We start from the raw sequence: 21,392 nt of genomic DNA, 5'->3' as shown, positions 1-21,392 counted from the left end.
CATTTCTGTAAACAGCTCAACAATAGCAATACTTTAAAAAAATATCATGTGAGTTTAGCAGATTCATTTCTGTCTAGTACTGGCATTTCTAAAAAAATAAATCAAGGACTTCATCTTATACAGCAAAATGTCTTAATTTCTTTATGAAGGAGAGAAGAATTCAGCTCTGCTCCCTAGAAAAGCATAGTAATATAGGTTTTGACCAAAAACAAACAAACAAAGATGCAACTCAAATATATACACACAGATGTAATACAGTCAACCTTTTTTTCTGCCCCATAGCTCTGTTTTATTTCAAGATCGGAGTGGCTGACTAAGGGCTTCTGAACTGAGAAGCAAGGAAATAGGCCCTGCTCCTATAGTGTAATCCTGGACTCCTTTATTCTTTCAGTCTCCCCCAATTTCATAGTACTGAGTTTATTCAGATGTACTCTAGAGAATCATACTGCAGGGCTGGGACTGTAGTAAATATGCAGACTAACTACAGGCGATTCAAAAGAGAAAAACACTATTTTTACCAGAATATTCAAGAAACTCAATCCTGACCAATCAAAAGAAGAAAACCTACTGCAGTGTGTGTCACTCAGGGTACGTCTAAACTACATGCCTCCGTCGACGGAGGCATGTAGATTAGCCAGATCGGCAGAGGGAAATGAAGCCGCGATTAAAATAATCGCGGCTTCATTTAAATTTAAATGGCTGCCCCGCTCTGCCGATCAGCTGTTTGTCGGCAGATCGGGGCAGTCTGGACGCGACGCGCCGACAAAGAAGCCTTTCTTGATTGGCACAGGTAAACCTGTTTTCACGAGGCATACCTGTGCCGATCAAGAAAGGCTTCTTTGTCGGCGCGTCGCGTCCAGACTGCCCCGACCTGCCGATAAACAGCTGATCGGCAGAGCGGGGCAGCCATTTAAATTTAAATGAAGCCACGATTATTTTAATCGCGGCTTCATTTCCCTCTGCCGATCTGGCTAATCTACATGCCTCCGTCTACGGAGGCATGTAGTCTAGACACACCCTCAGGGACCAAGTATGGGTAAGGCATTTTAACCATGAGGATAATTAAGAGCTGAAACAACATACATCCTGATGTGGTTTCTCCCTCACTTGAAATCTGTAGATCAAGACAGAATGTCTTTCTAAAAGGATACACTATAGTTTAACCAGATTTTATTGACTGGTGCCAAATTACTAGGTGAAATTCTATGGTCTGTGGTATGTAAAAGGTCAGATTAGATCATAAGGGTCCCTTCTGGCTTTGAAATCTATGTCTCTGTTCTTCTCCCCAGCTTTTACTTATCTGTCCAGAAGCTCTCTTGAAATAAAGTGTTTTAATAGGTAATTTAAACTACAGAAGTTTCAGTTTAAACCAGTGCTTTTTTTGTGGTTGAGCCAGGCTCAAAGTTGTTGAGGTTCCCCTCCCCCCCCAAAAAAGCTGCGCTGGGGTCCAAAATGTGGTTGCGGCCCCATGAAGAGCCGTGTGTCCTAGGCACGCTTTTGTTAGGAGCCAAGCCGCCCCAGGAAGCAGGAAATCCCATTCAATTCAAGTAAGATGGGAAAATAGGTGTCAGTACGCCGTTCCAGGGCGCACCGTCACAAAAAAAAAGCACTGGTTTAAACTAAAACCATCAATTGTAGCAGGTAGCAAGTATCATGTGACAAAGTTACGTGCTATTCAAAATTTAACATAAGGAAGATTTTTTGGGGGCCACAAATCAGGCAGATAGACACGTTTTTGGAAGCTAGCTGAAAGCATGGCTCAGGAGGTCTGTCTTTTACTTACTTTTCTACTAAGGGATTCTCAACTTTCCTAACCAAATCAGTTAGGAAATAATTATTCTTCAATTTTTAAAATGTTTCTTTTGTATTTTAAATTATATCTAGTTGCAAATTCCAGTTTGTTTCAGGGCCAAGACAACAATGAACAACTCACAAATTCAGATTATTTCATTAGCATACAGCAGTTTTCATAATCCAATGTCTAATTTTCTTGAGTTAATGTGATCTTATCTTGACTACATCTTTACCTTGAAAAGAGCATAGAGTTCCTCCAGTTCATCAATTGTAAAAGAAGTCTCAGTCACAATGGTTCGCACCTTTAGAAACGTAACATTAACAATTAAAAGCTTCCTGTATATGTGGCACTTGAAAGATAATTTTTATTTCAGAAATTAATTAATCTAAATCTGAGCAAGACTGTTTTCCTAAGGACCTACCACATTGCGCTTAGTGGTGTCTTCAAGAGTCTGGATCACCTTCAATCTTTGTTTAAATCTCATCTGTTCAATCAGATCTGCTCGTATGCTTCCAAATTTCTAAAAAGGAGGACAAAATTGATCTTTTCAATTGTGCATTAGTACTTGGAATACTTTGTTTTCTTTTTATCATTAAAATTCATTCTGTATGTGTTTAGAAACGATATAAGAGGAGTATCATGGACAAACATTGTGGGACCTTAAAAACATTTGTCTAAACATATGACTTGCAAACAACTGAGTTTACAGGAATTCTTGATTTCTCTTCTTCCATTATTTCATTTAAATTTGTCTACAAAGTATTTCAGAAGTGATATGAAACCTTAAGTTTTAGGGTGTAATGACCATTAGTTAAGAATTCACTTTGGAAGAAAACTTCCCAGACAGGCAGTTTATTCCACAGCTATTAATACAGGATTTCTTTCAGTTTCCTCTAAAACAACGTTGTTACAGCTGGATGTGTCCCATTCATAGCTTTTGATGTATAAATGTGAATATCAAAGGCTTGGGAAATTGTCTTTGTAGCGTGTTAACCAGTTAGTAACTTTATTCAAAGACATTCACTACAAAGGCAATTTCTCATGTCTTCGATATTCATGTTTGCACATCAAAAGTTTTGAATGGGACATATCCAGCCTGACCCAATTAGTGTCATGAACACTGGTCCTACAATTGACAGACAACTGTTTTTGCTGTTTATATATACACTCTGGGTTCTGTAATTTCTGCTCCACCTCATCTGATGAAGTGGTATTTACCCATAAAAGCTCATGACGATATATTTGTTAGTCTCTAAGGTGCTACAGGACTGCTCATTATCTCTGTAATATGCCCTTAGAAGAAACCTAGGCCAGCTTTTAAAAAAAAGAAATAAAGCCCGGCAAGTAGGTTGCCACATATTAACATCATGAAGGAGTCAGCTGCTGCCAGTGCAATAGTCTGTGATGTGCATTCCAAAGTGAGAAAATGAGGTGTGTCCACTTAAGTACATCAGAATCGGTTAATACATTCTAGGGATGTTAGCATATAACGATTTAAACGATTAACTGATAAACCTAGGCTAATCGGTTAATCCAAATGACTACATGTATCCTTCCCCACAGAGGCAGCGGGCTGGGGGAGCGGGAGCTGGTGCTCAGGTGGAGCGGCCTGTCTTTTCACACTGTTGTCTCGGTTTCAGAAACAGCAGTACAGGGGAAGAGGGGAGGGGAGGCAGGTGGGATGCCGGAGCAGCCTCTGTTCACAGGTAGTTCTAGTCACTTTTGAAAACTTCAGGCCATTTTGGAAATGCTATCCAGTGCTTTAATTGTGTAACAAGTTTATGGGATTACAAATCACTTTTATAATAATAAGATATATACAGAGCAATACCAAACACTGTGGATTGTGACTATTACAGGATCAGATAAAGTAAGATGCAAAATATCTTTAATAGAAACAAAAAAAAATCAATGGCAAAATAAAATGCATGTGGTGATATGTTAAGTGAAAAGTCCCTCTGTTAAAATAAAAAGCAGCCACCTACCACCTCCTGCCCCCCGCAAAAACTCCTCATATACAATGTTCTACTCCTGCCTCATACACTATGCTTGGGCATTGGTTCAACACTGACTGGAAAGAGTTCTACCTACTGACCTGCCAGCTCTATTTTCTGCAGCACCTGAATTTTTCACTAGAGGTTTCTCATCAAGTGTTCAACCCTCCTTAGCTTAGGAGACTGGATAGGATCACAGCACAGTGTGGTAAGAAGCTAAATATTATGCTTCCTTTAATAGTATGCCCTCAGAGTTCTCAGATTCATCAATTCCTCCTCCCTTCCCCCAAGGCAAGTGTCATGGGATAGTTGGTCAGATAGAGCTTGCCTTCCTTCTGGAACAAAAAGCATATTATACCTCTTACTTTACAAGAAAAACAGTCACCTTTCATTGCACATCTTGCTATTTTTATACAGCTTTTAATGAAGGGTGACAAGTGTGACATTGTTACCCTTCTGCCTCTGACAAGTTAAATACTAAAAATATAGAAAATAAATGTTAGCTCAATGGCAGCTGGAAATGTCTTGATATTTTCAACAAATTTGTCTCTTTTATGGGTATACCAAGGTCAATTGGGTACAAAAAACTAAGAGGCAGAAACATAAATGTCACTGAATAAGACAGGGCCCTCATTATCTCTTGACAATTTTAGCAGTTTAATACTAGGAAAATACACCACCGATGCATACATACTGAAACTAAGGAAGTTAAAATTCGGTTAATTTACCAGTCGACTAGTCGATGGAATTTCCATCGACTAGCCAATAGGCACTTCCGCATTCCTCTTTTAAAATGTACATTCTGCTGAGGCTCTTGTACATTTCAAAGGAGGCATGATGAACTGCGCTTACAGCCCAGGGCTAGCAGGAAGTCCTGCTGACTCCAGACTGCACATGGGTGCCTTTTTTGAAATGCACAAGAGTCCCCACATGGGGGCTCTTGTGCATTTCAAAGCCATGGAGCCTGGGATCAGCAGGAGACTCCCCAGTTGATCCCAGGCTCCCAGTGGCATTTCCCCAGAATGCAGGGTTCTGGGAAATGCCGTGGGATGACCCCAGGCTTCCCCGCAGCTGCTTGTTTGAATCGGGCAGATGCGTGTTTTAAAGAGACAGCCGCGAACCACTAATCTGCCTGATTCAAAGGGGCAGCTGCGGGGAGCCTGGGGTCAGTGGTGGACTCCCCCACTGATCCCAGGCTCCATGGCTTTGAAATGCACAAGAGTCCCCAGTGGGGGATTCTTGTGCATTTCAAATCAAGCACCCACGTGCAGCCCATCCCGGAGTCAGCAGGAATGTGGAAGTGCCTATAGACTAGTTGACAAGTCAAAAAACTGATAAGCAAATGCTTATCGGATAGTCGACTAGTCTTTAGCATCCTTAACTGAAACTGATTTTACAGCCTAATTTCAAATAGAGTACTAGTAAAAATGATGGACATTTATCTCTGGTATAATTCCAATGACCTCAGGGATACATTTGGCCTGGTTTCTGTAAGTTCCTTTTCAACTAGAAAGAGCTACAAACTTTTGTACTACATATGCCCACAAAAGACAGATTGTGGCTCTGCATGAGGCAACTTTATTAATCCAAATACAATCAAGCCACAGAAGCTTTCTTAAATGGTGCAGGATTCAGAACAAGGCAAAATGGAATAGCAGCTTTATATAAATGTCTTCCCCTTATCATTCAGCTTGTATTCTTACATCACTGGGGGGGGGGTACTCTTGCCGGAGCTGCGCACCTAAGTGCACTCATTTACTTTTACCTCTGCATCAAAATGAAACAATCTGACTGATCCAAAAGAAAAAAAATATACAGAATTCTCCTTTGGATAACTTTGAAATTTTCAGGTTTTGCGCTCGTTCAAAATAAACCAAATTTAAGTATCTCCCGATCCTTCATGAAATAGAATTGTTGGCCTCAAGCCAGCTTTAGTCAAAATCCTGTTACCTCATAGGAAGTTCTGATGAGTCTGAAGATATCCACTTCAGGATAAGGCTCTACATCATCGCTGAGTAGTGAATGAAGGTGAGGGATCGGTGGCAAAGTACTGTCTTTATTAGTTATACTGTCCAAATACCTGATTAGAAGAAAAAACCTAAATGAGAAAAACTGGGATGCAGGACACATTTTTTCTGAGTCTCAATAGCATCAGGGTAATATAGGGACTGATTTTACATAAGTATGATCAAACCTCTCTCTACTAGAATATGCTATGATTTGGACAAAAATACTTATTTTGCCAATTTGTAAATTTACCTAAACCACTTTTATTGAGAAATGTATATAAAACATCTGATCTCAGTAAGTTGTCCATGATTTGCAAGGGTCTCTAAATAGATTCTTGAAATATTTAATGTGAGTGGTCTTTCACCAATGAAGATGTGTAGGGCACTATCCACCTCATTCCTGCTGGAATAGGGGATGGTGTACTTTATTCTCAATACCTCTGCTGTTCTCATCCCCCAAAACCCAGCTGTAAAAAGTCCCCAGTGCTTATATTTCCTGCTAGTGTTGCTGCTGTAAATTATCTTGCAGCCACAGAAAAGCTCCTTTAATAACTCCTCACCAGAGATTGAGGTTTAGTTCTGAGTACAGAGATGAGATGACCAGGTCTTAAAATAAATAAAATAAATTACAAAACCCACACACAAATTACACCATCACTCATACTGGGCTACAAACTGCCTTGAGCCTCACTTAAAAAAAAAAAAGCAAAGAACCTGATTCAGCAGTACTTTGAAATCTAAATTAACACAAAATCTCAGGAACTCAAACGTATCATTCAAGGTTACATAAAGCCGTCTTAGTTCAGAATGAATGACTTCTCCAGGTCTACTAATCTTCCTAAGCATTTTTATCCCTTCATCAGCCTTTCTAGATATATTGAGTTTTAAGTCTATTTCCAACCATAATTGCCCTTTGAATTCAAGTATTTTTCTCAACTGCACTTAAAAGTTAACAGGAAGACAGGGAAATAACAAATTCCAGATATTTACTCAAGATCTACTGAATTTCCCTATAAGCCAAGTTCATGCTGATATTCTAGAAATTAGAAAGAAAAAATAAGTTTTGTTTGAGCCTGGCTAATAGGAGCAGTTGTGTATAACTGAGGATAAGACTCCTGATTGCTTTACCTATGTAGGTTTTTAAAGACACTGTCATATTCTGAAACTCTGTGCCCCTTGGAATATGAGCATACTACAGTGGCACAGGTTCAATGCTGCAGGTGTTCTGTTGTAGTTCTGTCATATGGATGTATCCTACATCAAAGAAAGATTTTTTTCTGTCAAATTAGTTAATCCGTATCTCCAAGAAGCAGTAGTGAGATTGACAGAAGAATCCTTTTGTTGATCTAGTGGAGTCTACAGTGGGAGTTAGGTCAGCCTGAATACATCACACAGGGTGCAAAATTTTTCACAACCCTGAGGGTGAGTCTACACAGCACCCGAAACTAGAAATAAGCTACGCAATTTGCGCTCTATTTCAAGTCTATTTCATCATTTAGCGCTGTCTACACAGCGCCAAGTTTCAAAATACAGCACTATTTCAAGCCATCCCTTACTCCTTGTACACTAAGGTTTACAGGGATGGTGAAACAGTGTGTCTGCTATATTTCAAAATAATGGACGTATTCAAATGACATGGGTTAGCTATTTCAGGATAAAAATAAGTTTGCTGTGTAGACATACCCTGAGTGATGCAGCTAGGTTGATCTACTTTTTAGTGACGTTAGATAAGGATGTTAAGACGTGGGTAACTGACTAATCGTATGGTCAACGCAATTTGTATTGACTAAGCGATGAGTCTGCTGCATTGACTACCTCTGCTACAGCTCTGCAGTTTAAATGTAGTAGGAGTCAGGCGGCACAGAGCCTTACAGGCACCAGGTCTCTCCCCCTTTGGTTGTCTCTGACATAGAGGCAGCAAAGGGAAGAGGAGTGCTTGTAGTCATCAGGATTATGTGCGTGTAGTTGCCTAGGCTTATCGGTCACACATGTAGTTTCCTACATGTTGACATCCCTACTACTTTTTAGAGGACTACAGGGACAAGACAAGTAAGTGTGGTCATGCATAATACGTGAAAGGCCTTTTTTGACTCAGGCACATATAGAAGCTGTTACAGACAAAAAGGACTGCAAGCATCTAAAAGATTTACCATGGGGGTGATGATGCAAGTTAAATATTTCATGCACTACATCCGGTTTCAGGCGGAAAAAAATACAATAAAAGGGGAAGCACAGCTTTTGTTTTGTTCAATAAATACCTTCCCAGGACAGTCATTGCTTCTCCATCATCTTTACAGTTCAGCAGCTTGTCCACATTAGCATCCAGGACAGCAAGAGCTAACTGGAATATCACCTTTATTCCTTCATAGAAGAAACAATCCACAACCACCACAGCGCTTTCAAATGGCATTACGCTAAGGAAAAGCGTGAGGAACCAGGACAATGAGATAGTAGAGATAACACCCAAGTCCTGCATGCAGTCATAAAGCTGTGGAACATAGTCTCGGGCCAGCTCTTCAAAAACACCCTGATCCACCAGCGCTCCTGTTGGAAATAAGTAACATTGAGAACACATGAATACCCATCGGGGAAAACATTACAAGAACATTTCTCAAGATGCTTATATACCTTTCCTCACCAGAAAAATGATAGATTCTTCCCTGTTATTAAACTGTGATACACACACACAAATCAAAGCACTATTATACAGAAAACAAATGTGTAATAAACATAGAACCTAGAAAAAGCAAACTTTTTTCTTGTTCTGAGACCTGTCCTTTGGCACCTGCAGGTCCAGGCACTCACCATTTAATAGTGGGATTCTACTTGTTGGCATTATAAGAGTGATATTGGGAGAGGCAATACGGGGGGAGGAAGAGGAGGAGAAGAATGAGTTATGTTTTTTTTTTTTAAATTTTAAAAGCAAATTTTATAAGCAATTTAGTTGTCTGTGGAAGCACAGTAAGCTCCCACTGAACATGCACACAACTACTTGGACTACTTCCAGGACTGAGTGGATAAGTTTAATCATTGCCCTTGCTAGCAAGGATAAGTAACAGTGATTTCTGTGATGGAAGTGGAATTGATGCTTTCAATCATTTCATGCAAGCCAACAGCTAGGCATTAGATAGAAAAGGCTTTCAGTTATTACTGTCCTTTTGCACCAACAACCTAGAGGTGAACGGTACTTCAACCTTCTCTTGTAAACTGCCCAACCCTGCCCCTCACCAACGTTCATTTGGTAATTATATAACCACCACTGTTTTCTACATTTAAAATTCTAGCCTCTCATCTCTTTCTGATCTCTTTAACCTAAACATTGCGTCCATTGCAGAATTCTGGTTTACCTCAAGCAGGTGAAGAACTAACACTCACCAGAATATCTATGTAGTTAGCTGCTTTCAGACTTCTAATACAGCTATTTTGTCCTCTCCTGTTTGCAACTTTTCATACACCATCAAAGCTGACTATATGATTATTTTATTACAACATAAAAATATTAATAGGAATGTACATATGGACATTTAAGTATTTTTAGGGGAAAAAACCCTTAACATACCAACAACTCTTGTATTATAGTAGTCTGGCAGCATGCGTTCACACAAAGCCACAAGCAGCCAAAAAGCTTCCTCCTCTTTTGCATACAGAAGTAGCACTGAAGTGACAATGTTCATGGCCTACAAGAATGAAAAAATAAATCACTAGATGTCATTTCTAAATTCTCGTCATACCTAGTACTATAAAGACTAACAGAAGAATTTATCCTACATCAGAAATTAGCCATGGATCTACACTGAAGAAATTTCACTTAAAAATTATGTTCTGTTACAAAAAGAATGTGGATTGCTGAATGTAAATACAGTGGACAATGTTTTCCTAATGCCTCTCATTTGTAACAACATCCAAAGCTTTTTATTTTCTCCTTTGCATAATCATCTTATTTATTCTTCAAGGGCTCAACCATGGCTCTCAGCTGTCTGAGGGATGCCCAGTCTCTCCAAGGGAGCTGCTGAGGGAATTGTGACAGATTCATCCATAATGCCCCGTGGAGCTCTGGGGAGTGCAGATTCTACACTATTCTTTGCAAGGGCACAGTCTGCATACCCAGGCTTTCTGCCAGTGCAAAACAAAAGCCAAAACCCTACGGAGATCATGCCCTCCACTGGTGAGGCAAATGTTTACATCTTGAGAACAATAAAACAGAAGGGCTGTAAGGGTGTGTCTATACAGCAAAGTTATTTTGGACTAATGGCCGTTATTTCAAAATAACGGACATCTTATTCCAACTGTTAACCTCATTCTACGAAGAACAACACCTATTCCAAAACAGCTCTCTCGAAATAAGTCACGTGAAGGTGCTCAAATTCTGCTATTCTGAAATAGCCCCTCACCAGGGCCATTCTACGTTATTCCTCCTGGGGCTCCAAATCGAGATAGCACATCTACATTAGGGAATCCTGCCTTGGACTAATTTTGAGGCTTCCTTGCAGTGTAGATGTTCTATTTCAAAATAAGCTTCTTTGGAATAACTATTCTGGAATAGCTTATTCTGAAATAACTGTGCAGTGCAGATGTAGCTTTAGTGTGCCCAGTCTCAGTCTATGGAAAGGAGAAAATGCGGACCAAGGTTCCGTGTGACCCATTTCCTCCATCCTACATAAACATACATGGCTGACACAAAGTTGCCCTATGTTTGTTTGGTCTCAGTCATTTTCAAGTGTTTGCCTAACGCCTTTATCAAGGACAGCAGGCCTGAAGAAGTGACTTACCTTGGTAATATTTGCATATTAGAGTTTGGTTCTTAAGGAACGGATTGGTTATTTTAAACCCTGACTTAATGGGAGATCTGATTGAGATAGTGGACAGAGACAGAACTAGCTTGTTTACTGAGACTAACCATGTGTTCTTTTGGGACAAAGTTATTTCATTACATTTTAACTCCCCTGTTATCAAGTCCCCTAGGGCCACCCCGAGTTCGGGTAAGCCCACGTCCCGCTAGGGGCGTACTCGTCTTGTGACCGACCGCCTGACCGCGGTCCGAGACTTAAAGCTCCGGCGCTCCCGGACTCAAACGGGCCTGAGGGGGCCGGGAAGGGGGCTCGGGCCCTCCCACACTCCGAGCCCCGACCCAGGGCCCTAAGACAGGGACGTCTGTCCCTTGACAGTGGAGGGGGTCGGGTTCCCCAAACCCTCCACTCGTGGGGTCCGCGGCCCTGCCCTGGGTCTCTTCTTCCTGGCTCAATCCCCGTGGATTCCCCAGCTGGGGGATAGACTCCCCCTGAGTCCCTTCCTCTGGCGGGGGTCCGTGTGCAGCAGTTCTCTCCCGTTCCGCGCTCCTGGCAGGGGTCTGGCCTCCTTCCAACTTCTAGAGCCCCTCCCCCCCCCCCCCCCCCCGGCTGTGGCTCTCGCCCTTTTGAATCTCCCGCCCCACCACCACCTGGGCGGGCCTCCCCCCGGCGTCCGGGGCCCCGCCCTCCTGTGCGTCCCGCTCGGTGCTTCCCATGACGTCATCCGGCCGCGCCGGACCGTCCTCTCGGCTGCTGGCCGTCCCTCCTCTTACCCTGGCTTCCGGGTTCCCCGCGGCCGGACCTCTCCCGTCCACCCGCCTTCCCGGGGGCCCACTCTCTGCCCCGGTGCCCGGTTCAGTGCGGGGGAGCGCGGGTAAGGCGCCTGCCCCGTCACATCCCCCAAAATGAACGTATTTTTTAAAACGCTAATGTAGTTCTCAGTAAAAAAGCAGGATATTTAGATTCAGACCCATTTTCAAGGTCTGTCAATTCATATACTCTGATCCCCTTCCCAATACGCATCAATACATTATAATGCTGTCACACTGTACTTTCTTTTCTTTAGTCTTGTTTACCATTTTATATTGCTTTAGTATTTGGACACTTGCTATAAAACTGCAACCATGGCCTCGGGGAACTTATAGTTTCACTCCTGACTGTGGAGGCCAGGATTACAAGTGTGTTTCTGTTACTATATCCTTTCTGTGCTCATTGATCTATTGATTTTAAAATTAAAAAAAGACACTAAGTTATATTGAGTGTTTTATTCTTCATGAATTGAGGATGATGGTTGGAATACTTTGCATTTCTCTCTGCATTTTTCATTCTGGGATACTGAAGTGCTTTTACAGTCAGTGATTAATGAAGCCTCCCAATACTCTTGGGCTGTGTCCAGACTCAGGGTTTTTTTCGAAAAAAGTAGCCTTTTTTCGAAAAAACTTCACCTGCGTCTAGACTGCAGCCACGTTCTTTCGAAATTAAATCGAAAGAATGCGGCTTTTCTTTCGACGGCGGTAAACCTAATTCCACGAGGAAGAACGCCTTCTTTCGAAAGTGCTCTTTCGAAAGAAGGCGTTCTTGACAGCAAACAGGCTTTTTAGAAAGAGAGCCTCCAGACTCACTGGGTGCTTTCTTTCGAAAAAGCGGCTTGCTTTTTCGAAATTCCGCGTGCAGTCTAGACGCGCTCTTTCGAAAGAGGCTCTTTCGAAAATATCTTTCGAAAGAGCCTCTTTCGAAAGAGGCTTGGAGTCTAGACATAGCCTTGTAAAAATCAAGTAAGAAATATTATTCCTATTTTGCAATCATGTAAGCTAAGACAGAGAGTTATTAAAAGGTGACTGCTCAAAATTACATAGAAGTGAAATACAGAGTTGGGAGCAGAATCCAGAGGTCCTGCCTCCCAGTCCTGTACAACTGTGACCAGATGATGCTTCCAGCCTTTAAAGAGAAACTTCTTCTCGACTTTGCCTACAGTAGAGTTCACTCTGCTATCTTTTTTTATGAGATACATTGCTTATAACCATATCAAAAAGAAGGTTTTAATGCAGCGAATATATGAAAGAACATTTTAAGTCCAGACAGCTTTTTCCTGAAATTGAAAGAAAAGTTTTATGTGAGAATTTTCTCTCTGCATTCATTACCAATAGGCTAATGCCCTCTATCTGAGGATTTGAAGGCAGCCCACGTTGTTACTAAAGGCTCCAAAACGAAGCTCTGCCCTTCTGCTCAGGCTACCAGAAGATTTACCCAACAGCCGTACTCCAATAACCACTTGTCAGCATTAAGATAACATGAGACACAATATACTAACTTAACCTTAAGACAATGTATGTCTCTGTCTCCCTTTGGAAAAAAAATGTCAATTAATATTGTAAATAACAAGAATATAACCAGCGTGGGGTTGAATTCAGACAGAAGCAGCTATCGGAGAAAAAGAGAACAGGTAAGAAATTTCCCATTTTATTGCACATGTAGCTTCTCTCCTCATTTATTACCCATGGGAAGTATTGAGCAATGAATCCCAGAAGTAAGGATAGAGTTTAATTAGTGTAGTAGCCAACAGGCAGGAATGGAAATTCCCCCCACAAAAAGCAAGAGCTTTATTAAGAAGTTATGTGGAAACCAAGCCAGGAACACCTTACTATTACAAGATGCATTTGCAGAGGAATGGAAATTTACTTTACAAATCTTCCTCAGGCTCATACACTTCCCTCCACTCCTTGCAAATGCCTCTAGGGATTTTTGTGAATAGTTTCCTAGCATCATAACTGATGCAGTTTTTTACATCTTGCCTGCAGCAGCCCTGAGTCCCTAAGGCCCTGGCATTTTGTGCAGGATGAGATGAACAGGGAACAACTGGCATATTTAATCAATATACCAGAGATGCATCTTCTAAGTTCTAGGAATGCCTATTTGTTACAATATTCTGTGGAATAGAACCAAACGATGGGAGAACTATTTCTCAGGAATTGTGGAAAGAGGCATTTACCGTTAACAGAAAGGTTTCTATGGCTTCAAGAATTTTTCCTCCTTAAGACAAAAGCAAGGTGCTTCTTGTGTGGATATAGGAATTTATTCCAAAATTTGCTTTTTGACAGCTAATAATGACCAAAAAGTCAGCAACAGGTTTGTTTAAACTTGTCCCATTTTAATTAAACTTGGCAACTGATAATCAAAAGGAGGGTCCAATCTGATTAGCTAAAAGGTTGGTATTCACATCTCTGTGGTGTTTGGTTGTGGGAATCCAACCAAATCCTAAAGAAACTCTAGTATAATAGAGATAATCGCACCTTTGGGATTATCATCATATTTTATTACATTAGACTCTAGATGTCAGGGCCTACAGTGCTGGGCAAAGTACTAAGAGGGAGCCTCTGCCCCAAGGAGCATCTGTATCCCATCACACCTGAAATGTAAGTTTGATGGATCAATGAATAAGATATCCTTACTGAGTTTTCTCCCAATGACAAACAGAGGTTAATGGAGAATCCATGCTGAGTTACACTTCTCTGCTGATGCACAGGGTATTAGCTGTATGGGTTCCCAGTCTGAATGAAGAAGTCCCAGCTTTAAGAGATCTTGTGTTTTCTGTAGCCACATTGTGGAGTCCTTGACTATATAGCAAATCTGAAGTTACTTCTGGGCTGGTGAAAGATCAGGAGAAGGACTTATACTCGTCCTCTCCCTCTTTTCTCTATTCTTTGTGTAAACCCTCTGGAAAAGCAGCAGGATCTTCTCTTCCCAGGCCTCTAAATAACATTTGGTTTAATCCTCATTTCAATCTTATCAACAGGAAACAATGCATCTAACAATGCTTGTAGAGGAAGGTATTTTATTAATATTGATGAGTTCCTCACAAGCTACCAACTTACAAGGGTGTCTGTTGTTCTGTTTTTATGTGCGAGACGCATATATGCTACTTCTTTCCCTGGCTGTTTACAGGGAGGAAGCAGTACACTATTCATAATGGCATGGAGACCACACAACAGAGGAGAAATACTGGTACAAATACCTTCCATGTCTCCAGGAGCCTAACAAAGCTGCCTGACTCCTTCCCAGACTGAAATGCACCTAGGGAAGGGCTGCAGGTGCAACTTAGGGCTTCACTCCAGAAATCAGGCTCATTTTGAACGTAAGAGGGGACTTCACACTTACCCCTCTGTAATCTCCTTACGGTGCAGCTTTGTAGGGAGTGGAATATTCATGTGCCTCTGTTCTGGTCAGAAACTTACTGAAGTGCTCCTAAGAGTTTCACATGGAGCCAGCTCATGGAGTGTGGGGGGGAGGTGCACGCACCTCTTTCCCTGGCACAGCAAGGACTTATTGCTAATGATCAGAACACACTATTCCCATTGTACTTCTGTCTAAATCTTCAGGCTTCCCTGCATGCCTAGGCATGCTGAGAAGTGGGGGAGAGGCAGTGGGAAATGATGCAGAGCACTGTAAGAAAGATCCTAGCAGGCAAGTCCTAGTAAACAGACTGAATGGACAAGGCAAAGAAGGAGTCTTACCCCTCATTTTCACCTCACTCATTAGCAATGCTACATTAACTTTGCCTTGCAAAGGACATATTTGCTTTTGCCTTTCCAGAGTTTCTGTGGTCTGCAAGACTTACCCCTAACATGGCTACCTCTCTATTACCCTCAATATCATGGGAGTCCACTGATTCACAGTGGGATGGTGAGTCCCTGCTTCTTTCCCCAGGAAACTGCAGGGTAGAGAAAATCTGGATCCTTCCAGTATTTTTCCCCCTTCCAGCCCTGCTCTGTTGTGAGACCAAGCCCCAGGGCTAGCCAATCCCAAAAGTTCAGAAGCACCCGATTCAGCTTTTCTGGAGTCATAGCTCTTTAGAGAAAGGTGGGAGCCTGACATGACAGTCTGATTCTGAGCCCTATGCTCTCACAATGCAAAAGTAGGCTGACTGGCCACACGCAGGATATCATTCACCCTCTGTAGGGCCTATAAGAGCTGCCACACGAAGGGAACATTGATTAGACCCAAGTCAGGTGAGATAGCTTCGCCATGCCTGAATTTGGGGAGGGGGAGGGGGGGAGTCTAGCAGGAAGGTGCTGCAATGGCAGATCCAGGTGGTTGAAACCACCATGCTGTTATTTATCTGATCTGGGGGAGGAGGAGGTGGAAGACTAGGTAAAAATGCCTGAAAACAAACCAGGGTAAAGGTTTTAAAACAGAATGGCCAAGAGAAACTGAACCACCAATATGTTCTACTTTTGGAAGCTTAAACTCATTTGGCTGCCGTTAGCTGAAGGGGCAGAGTTTTATCCTGGAGCCTCTAGCAACAACACTAGACTGCCTCATAAGACCACAGGTGGGGGCAATAGTCCATGAGTAATGAATGAGAAGCTGTGCAACAGGGGAAAAAATGTTACTAAAAGGATTTTCACAGCATCTAGCCTTGTAGATTTTCACAGCATCCTCCCTTATTAGGCATCCATTCTGACATGTTTTGATTATCATCTTAATTAGATGCACTTGGGGAAAGATTTTTAATCATCCTTACACTAGCCACTATGTTTATGGGCACATAAATCTGCATATACAGAGCAATGTGAACTTTCAATTAGAGCCCCTGGTTCCTGAGCTTGCAGAAAGTTATGCTAGCATCGGCTCTGCTGAAGAGCACAGTTAAGTTGAGAGGGCTCTGTGTATGCATGAATCTCTACTAATGCAATTAGTTGCAGGATCAGGACTTTGTGCACACAAGTCAGGAACCTATCTGTTCATATGCATGATCGAATGCATCAACTGTGCCATATAAGCATGTGGCCACTGACTGAAATGTCTTGCCATCCTTTCCAGATCTAGCATTCCCATTACTGAGTATTACTGTTTTTTCAATTACCTGACAATATCCTATGTTTGGATTTCTGAAAGCATATGCCGTTAATACTCTCCTCAGGGCAGCAATACCCATCTCATTCTGGAATGCAGGGTGCTCTGGGAGAGAACGGTGCAAGTCCCTCTCAATCTCTTCTGTGGCAAGGTTATATTTCCCCATAGATTTTTCCACTAGGTCCTCATAATAGCCAGGGTGGGTAGCCATCTCATTAATGGCCCCTAGTAGGAGGAGAGAGAAGCAACAACAATGAACTAGGTAAATTAAATAAGGGCTAGCAGACATTGTACAGCAGCATTATTTTCTTGTGCTCCCATAATTCTGACATCTTGAATGGAAATTTTAAAATACAAACAAAGTTTGAAAATACATTTAAAATGTTATATTTTTAAAGAGGCTAAAGTTGGCTTGGCCTGCTAAAAAATACCAGCTAGTTACCTTTTCCAATGGATACATATTCAAAAGCTCTTTCACATACAGTATTTTCCGGCGTATAAGACGACTTTTTATACTAAAAAACATCCCCCAAAAATCGGGGGTCATCTTATACGCCGGGTATAAACATACAGGCAGTCCCCTCACGGTCCCGCCGCTCATGTACTCCGGGGCGAGAAAAGCTGCTCCGCGTCTCCCTGGTCTGCAGACCAGGAAGACGTGGAGCAAAGCCGCGGAGGGGCTCCGGCAGCGGGGCAGCCCAGGCGCGCCTGGGCTGCCCGAGCCCCTCCTCGGCTTTGCAAAGCCTCGGGGGAAGCCGGCAGCGGGACAGCCCAGACACGCCGCGACTGTCCCGCTGCCGGCGTCCTCAGAGGCTTTGCTCCCGGTGTCCCTGGTCTGCTGGGGACCATCTCCAACAGACCAGAGACACCGGGAGCAAAGCCGAGGAGGCGCGGCACCCCGCTGCCGCTTTGCTCCCCGTGTCCCTGGTCTGCTGGGGAGTGGGGGGGGGGGCACCTAGTGCGCCTGCCCCCCCGCAGACCAGGCTTTTGTTGTGGACCCTGGGGCAGAGCAGCTGGGGTGCTGCCGGTTGGCCTCTTAAGGGGGGGTAGTCTTATACGGCGAGTATAGGCGAAAACCTATGTTTTAACTAGAAAATTAGGGGGTCGTCTTATACGCCCAGTCGCCTTATACGCCAGAAAATACGGTAATAATAAAATAAAAGAAACAAACCCTTTATTGCGTACGGTGCAAATGTGAGCATGCTGAACAACAATATGACTTTAACAGCTGCAGCTACCACCAATATCCCTCCACACACTGGAACTATCTGTATGCGATTGGTAACGCAGCTAGCCTATTGGCTTGTACCCTGCTCATATGCATACTACCATGATAGCAACACTCACATCTATCTCAGCCAATCATTTACAGGATAGCTGCTGATTTTAGAGAGCTTTTTATCTACAGAGCAATTTTTAAACCATCGTTCAGTCAATCCTCACAGTATCCCTGTGAACACACAAGTCATGTTGTGGAATCTTCATCACTGGAGATATTTCAGGGCAGGTTAGACAGACACTTGTCAGGGATGGTCAGATGGTGCTTGGTCCTGCCGTGAGGGCAGGGGGACTAGTCTTGATGACTTCTGGAGGTCCCTTCCAGTTCTAGTATTTTATGATTCTATGATGCTCCACGTGCTGGAATAAGGTTCCCTCTAACAAAGGGATCTTATGCCAGTGGTGCACATCAGAGATACGCCTATTCATCCCTAACTTCACTTCACCATATAGCCCTGAATTAAGGAGCTTCAACTGGTTCTCTGCAGCACTCCTCTGCAGCTCAGACCAAATGGAGAATCCAGCCCTTGGTGAACAGTAGGTTAGTAATTTAAAGAATCATCCATTTTTTAAGTACATAAAGACAGTCTGGTCTACAGGACAGAGCAGAGGACTGAGAGTTTGGAATTTGACTTCCAATCTCTGCTCTGCCAACGACTCATTGAAAGACCTTGGGCAAATTATTTAACCTCTTTTTATTGGTTTCCCTTTTTGTAAAAGTGAGAATAATACTTGACAGTCACCCACAGGTGCTAAGGAATACAATTATTATGTAGCATGTTCCAGCTACAAAGCACAAAATATTACTACTCTGATGTTGAGTAAGGTTTGATTTAGTCATGGGTATTTTTAGTAAAATTCATGGACAGGTCACTGGCAATACACAAAAACTCATGATTTGCCTGACTTATACTACAAATTAGGGATGTCAACAGCTAGTCAGCTAACCGTTTAACTTATCGGTTAATGGTCACGAATAACCACAACACTCCCTGCCCCCCATGCACGCATTGCATTTAAAACTTGGACCAGAAGGCTGAATCAATCCTAGCTGGTCAGTCTGAGTTTTCAATGAAGAGCATGCATGGGAGTACCTGCCACGACATGCTGCTGGCCTCTGATACAGAGGCAGCGGTGCAGGGCAGCAGCAGCACTGGTCCATGGAAGGCCTGAACTCCTCACAGAGCAGCCCACGGAATGAATTTAGGTGCCTAAAGATGCAGGTAAGCACCCAGTGGGATTCTCAAAAGTACTTAAAATAGGATTAGGAAAGTAACTCCCACTGGCGTCAATGAGAGTTAGCCACCTAACTTGCTTTGAGTACTTTTAAAAATCCCACTAGGCACCTACTTGCACCTTTAGAAGTCTAAATGCCTTTGAAAATCCTGCCCAGTGTCATCTCTCATACATCTAGTTCCTAATCTAAGACAATGTTCCAAACTGGAGCTCACCTGAAAGCAGCAGCCACAGTTCCCCTCTCATAATTTCTGGAATGCCTTTCAGCACAAGGTCTCTTGTTTTCTCTGTCCGATACATGCACAGACCCTGACCATACTCAGCAAAGTGAATCTTCCAAGCTTGCTCTTTCAAAAACTCTTTTGCCTATAAATAAATAAATACATTGAGACGGGGTACCCCCATTTTGGATTCATTAAACATGAAAGGAACTAGTGAAGTGCCCACATCTCATAACTTACTGCAATTATTAGGGGTGGCCAGGAGGAAGAAGGATAGCTATAATCTGATTCTCTAATTTCAGTGGGTTGCTCTCTCCCACTTCTTATTTCTCCCCAGAACACTATTCTATAATGAATCTTGAAAACATGTACAAAATCAAAAGCCACAGGAAAAATACTTTATAGCAAACTATACAATATATAAGCTGGACCTCCCTGGTCTGGTACTGTCAGGACCTGACTGGTCCCGAATGAAATAATTTGCCAGACCAGGGGAGGTCCCCTACAACTCGTCCCCAAGTTCATTGCCTGCTGCTGGCAGGATGCCCCAGCAGGCTCCCTGCTTCGTCCCCCTATCCCCAACCTGGCTGGGCTGCTTGCCCAGCTGCAGCTGGCTCCCTGGGCAGTGCAGGCTCCAGCTTCTGCAGCGAGGTCCCAGGCCCATAGGGCTGCCGTGGGGCTCTTGCCTCGGTCCCATACTGCTGACCCTGTCATCCCCAACCACAGCTGGCCCTCGAACCCTTAGGCTCCCCAGGTCTCTGGTCCAGTAGCAGAGTTGATCCAGACCAGAATGTAATCTGTACTATTAGTGCTCTACCAATTATTGAACTGATAACCTGAAGTTGTCCTAAATCTTAAATATATTATCACAGTGCATGAAATACTTCAGAGTTTTGGCATGCATTCTGGGAAAATTTGCCACTGAAGTACTAGAAATTTATTTTCTGAAAGATACCATTCTCTGCACATGATTGGCAGTGCTAGAGCTCTTTTTGGTTAGGAAAAAGCAGAACAACTCATCCTGGAATGTTAGTTTAAAGAAAGTTAATTTAAAATCCCAAACCACTTTTCTAATCTGTCAGAGTTTAGAAAAATAGTAGTGAGATCTACCAATTTTGGGTTGAATTCCTCAGGCGACCTCCGTCGATACATTGTCATTAAAGCCTGTGTTGCTGTTGGAATGCTGTTGCCATTGAGATTGAACTGTCGCTCTCCATCGGCTTCAGAGCTGAGACTTCTTTGAGGGCTGGAGGAAACAATACTACTTGGTCTTGAATAAACCTGCAAAAAACAACAGCCGCAAGCTGTTCATAGGTGAGAGAGAGAGAATTTTGCTCGTACTGCACCAAAATTATTGTATCCTCACTAAAAGCCAACTCAGTTTGAGAAAATCAAACCTCCAAGGTGTATCTCTAGGGTAAGCATCTGGCAGCAGAAACCGAACTAATTTCAAACAATGAAACACAATTTTAGTTTTCCAACCAAATCAGCATTTACTTCACCACACAAAAATCAAACTACACAATCAGAGCTGGTTTTAATTTTTCAGTAACTACAATAATATATTTGAAGTTGCAGAAGCATGGCTGTTAAAGATAGCACACCCAAAGATATTCCACATTTGTTACTGTGGACAATAAAATCATTCTTATCTAAATAGGATGTTTTGCACCTTTGTATAGCAATACCTAATTACAAGAGAATTTCTTGTTTTTATTTAAAAAGCAAAGGAATTTCACAATGGTCAAGATTTAAAAACATTTCTATTAACTTTGAGTGCCCAACCTGAGGCACCTTAAAAGGGCACAATTCTGATAAAGTCCTGAGAATTTCAACAGGTAGAAAAGCTTCCGATGCTAATTTGACAGAATCAAGATGTTCAGCAATTTCCAGGCAGCCCACACTACTGGGCACTCATCTTTATTCCCCAGATGGCCATTTAGCTGCCCAGAATTTTTTGAAAAAAATCAGTTTCAGTTCTCTCAAAATGGATTTTTAAATATTCTGTTCCAGGGGAAAATTTACATTTCTACTTTCTGTTCTGATTCAGAATTCTTTTTGCTTTAAATTAGAAGTTTCTGCAGAATAGACATTCCAGATCTCGCACAACTCTACTGAAAATCTCTACTCTTGAAATCAGTTTCCTTCGATTGGGGGGGGGGGGGGGGGGAGGTGGCTCACATTGAACAACCTAAAACTGAGGTATCCATGATCACTAG

The 21,392-nt window shown here is 42.4% G+C and overlaps 1 protein-coding gene across 1 annotated transcript in view; it reads right to left on the bottom strand.

Annotated features, from left to right (window-relative positions):
• The window catches only part of TBC1D9 (TBC1 domain family member 9), a 70,182-nt gene that overhangs the window by 10,529 nt on the left and 38,261 nt on the right, over positions 1 to 21,392 (bottom strand). The window contains exons 8-15 of the mRNA XM_006121624.4: positions 20,284 to 20,454; positions 19,168 to 19,318; positions 16,449 to 16,663; positions 9,358 to 9,475; positions 8,057 to 8,342; positions 5,740 to 5,869; positions 2,217 to 2,315; positions 2,028 to 2,096 (exon numbers count right to left, since the gene is read on the bottom strand). Of these exons, the coding sequence (XP_006121686.1) occupies positions 2,028 to 2,096; positions 2,217 to 2,315; positions 5,740 to 5,869; positions 8,057 to 8,342; positions 9,358 to 9,475; positions 16,449 to 16,663; positions 19,168 to 19,318; positions 20,284 to 20,454 (1,239 nt within the window). The remainder of the gene's footprint in view (positions 1 to 2,027; positions 2,097 to 2,216; positions 2,316 to 5,739; positions 5,870 to 8,056; positions 8,343 to 9,357; positions 9,476 to 16,448; positions 16,664 to 19,167; positions 19,319 to 20,283; positions 20,455 to 21,392) is intronic.

Source organism: Pelodiscus sinensis, chromosome 5 (genome assembly GCF_049634645.1).
Source record: "Pelodiscus sinensis isolate JC-2024 chromosome 5, ASM4963464v1, whole genome shotgun sequence".
Taxonomy (NCBI): domain Eukaryota; kingdom Metazoa; phylum Chordata; order Testudines; family Trionychidae; genus Pelodiscus; species Pelodiscus sinensis.
The sequence above is the reverse complement of the archived record's forward strand: the minus strand, read 5'-3'. Positions and strand labels throughout refer to the sequence as shown.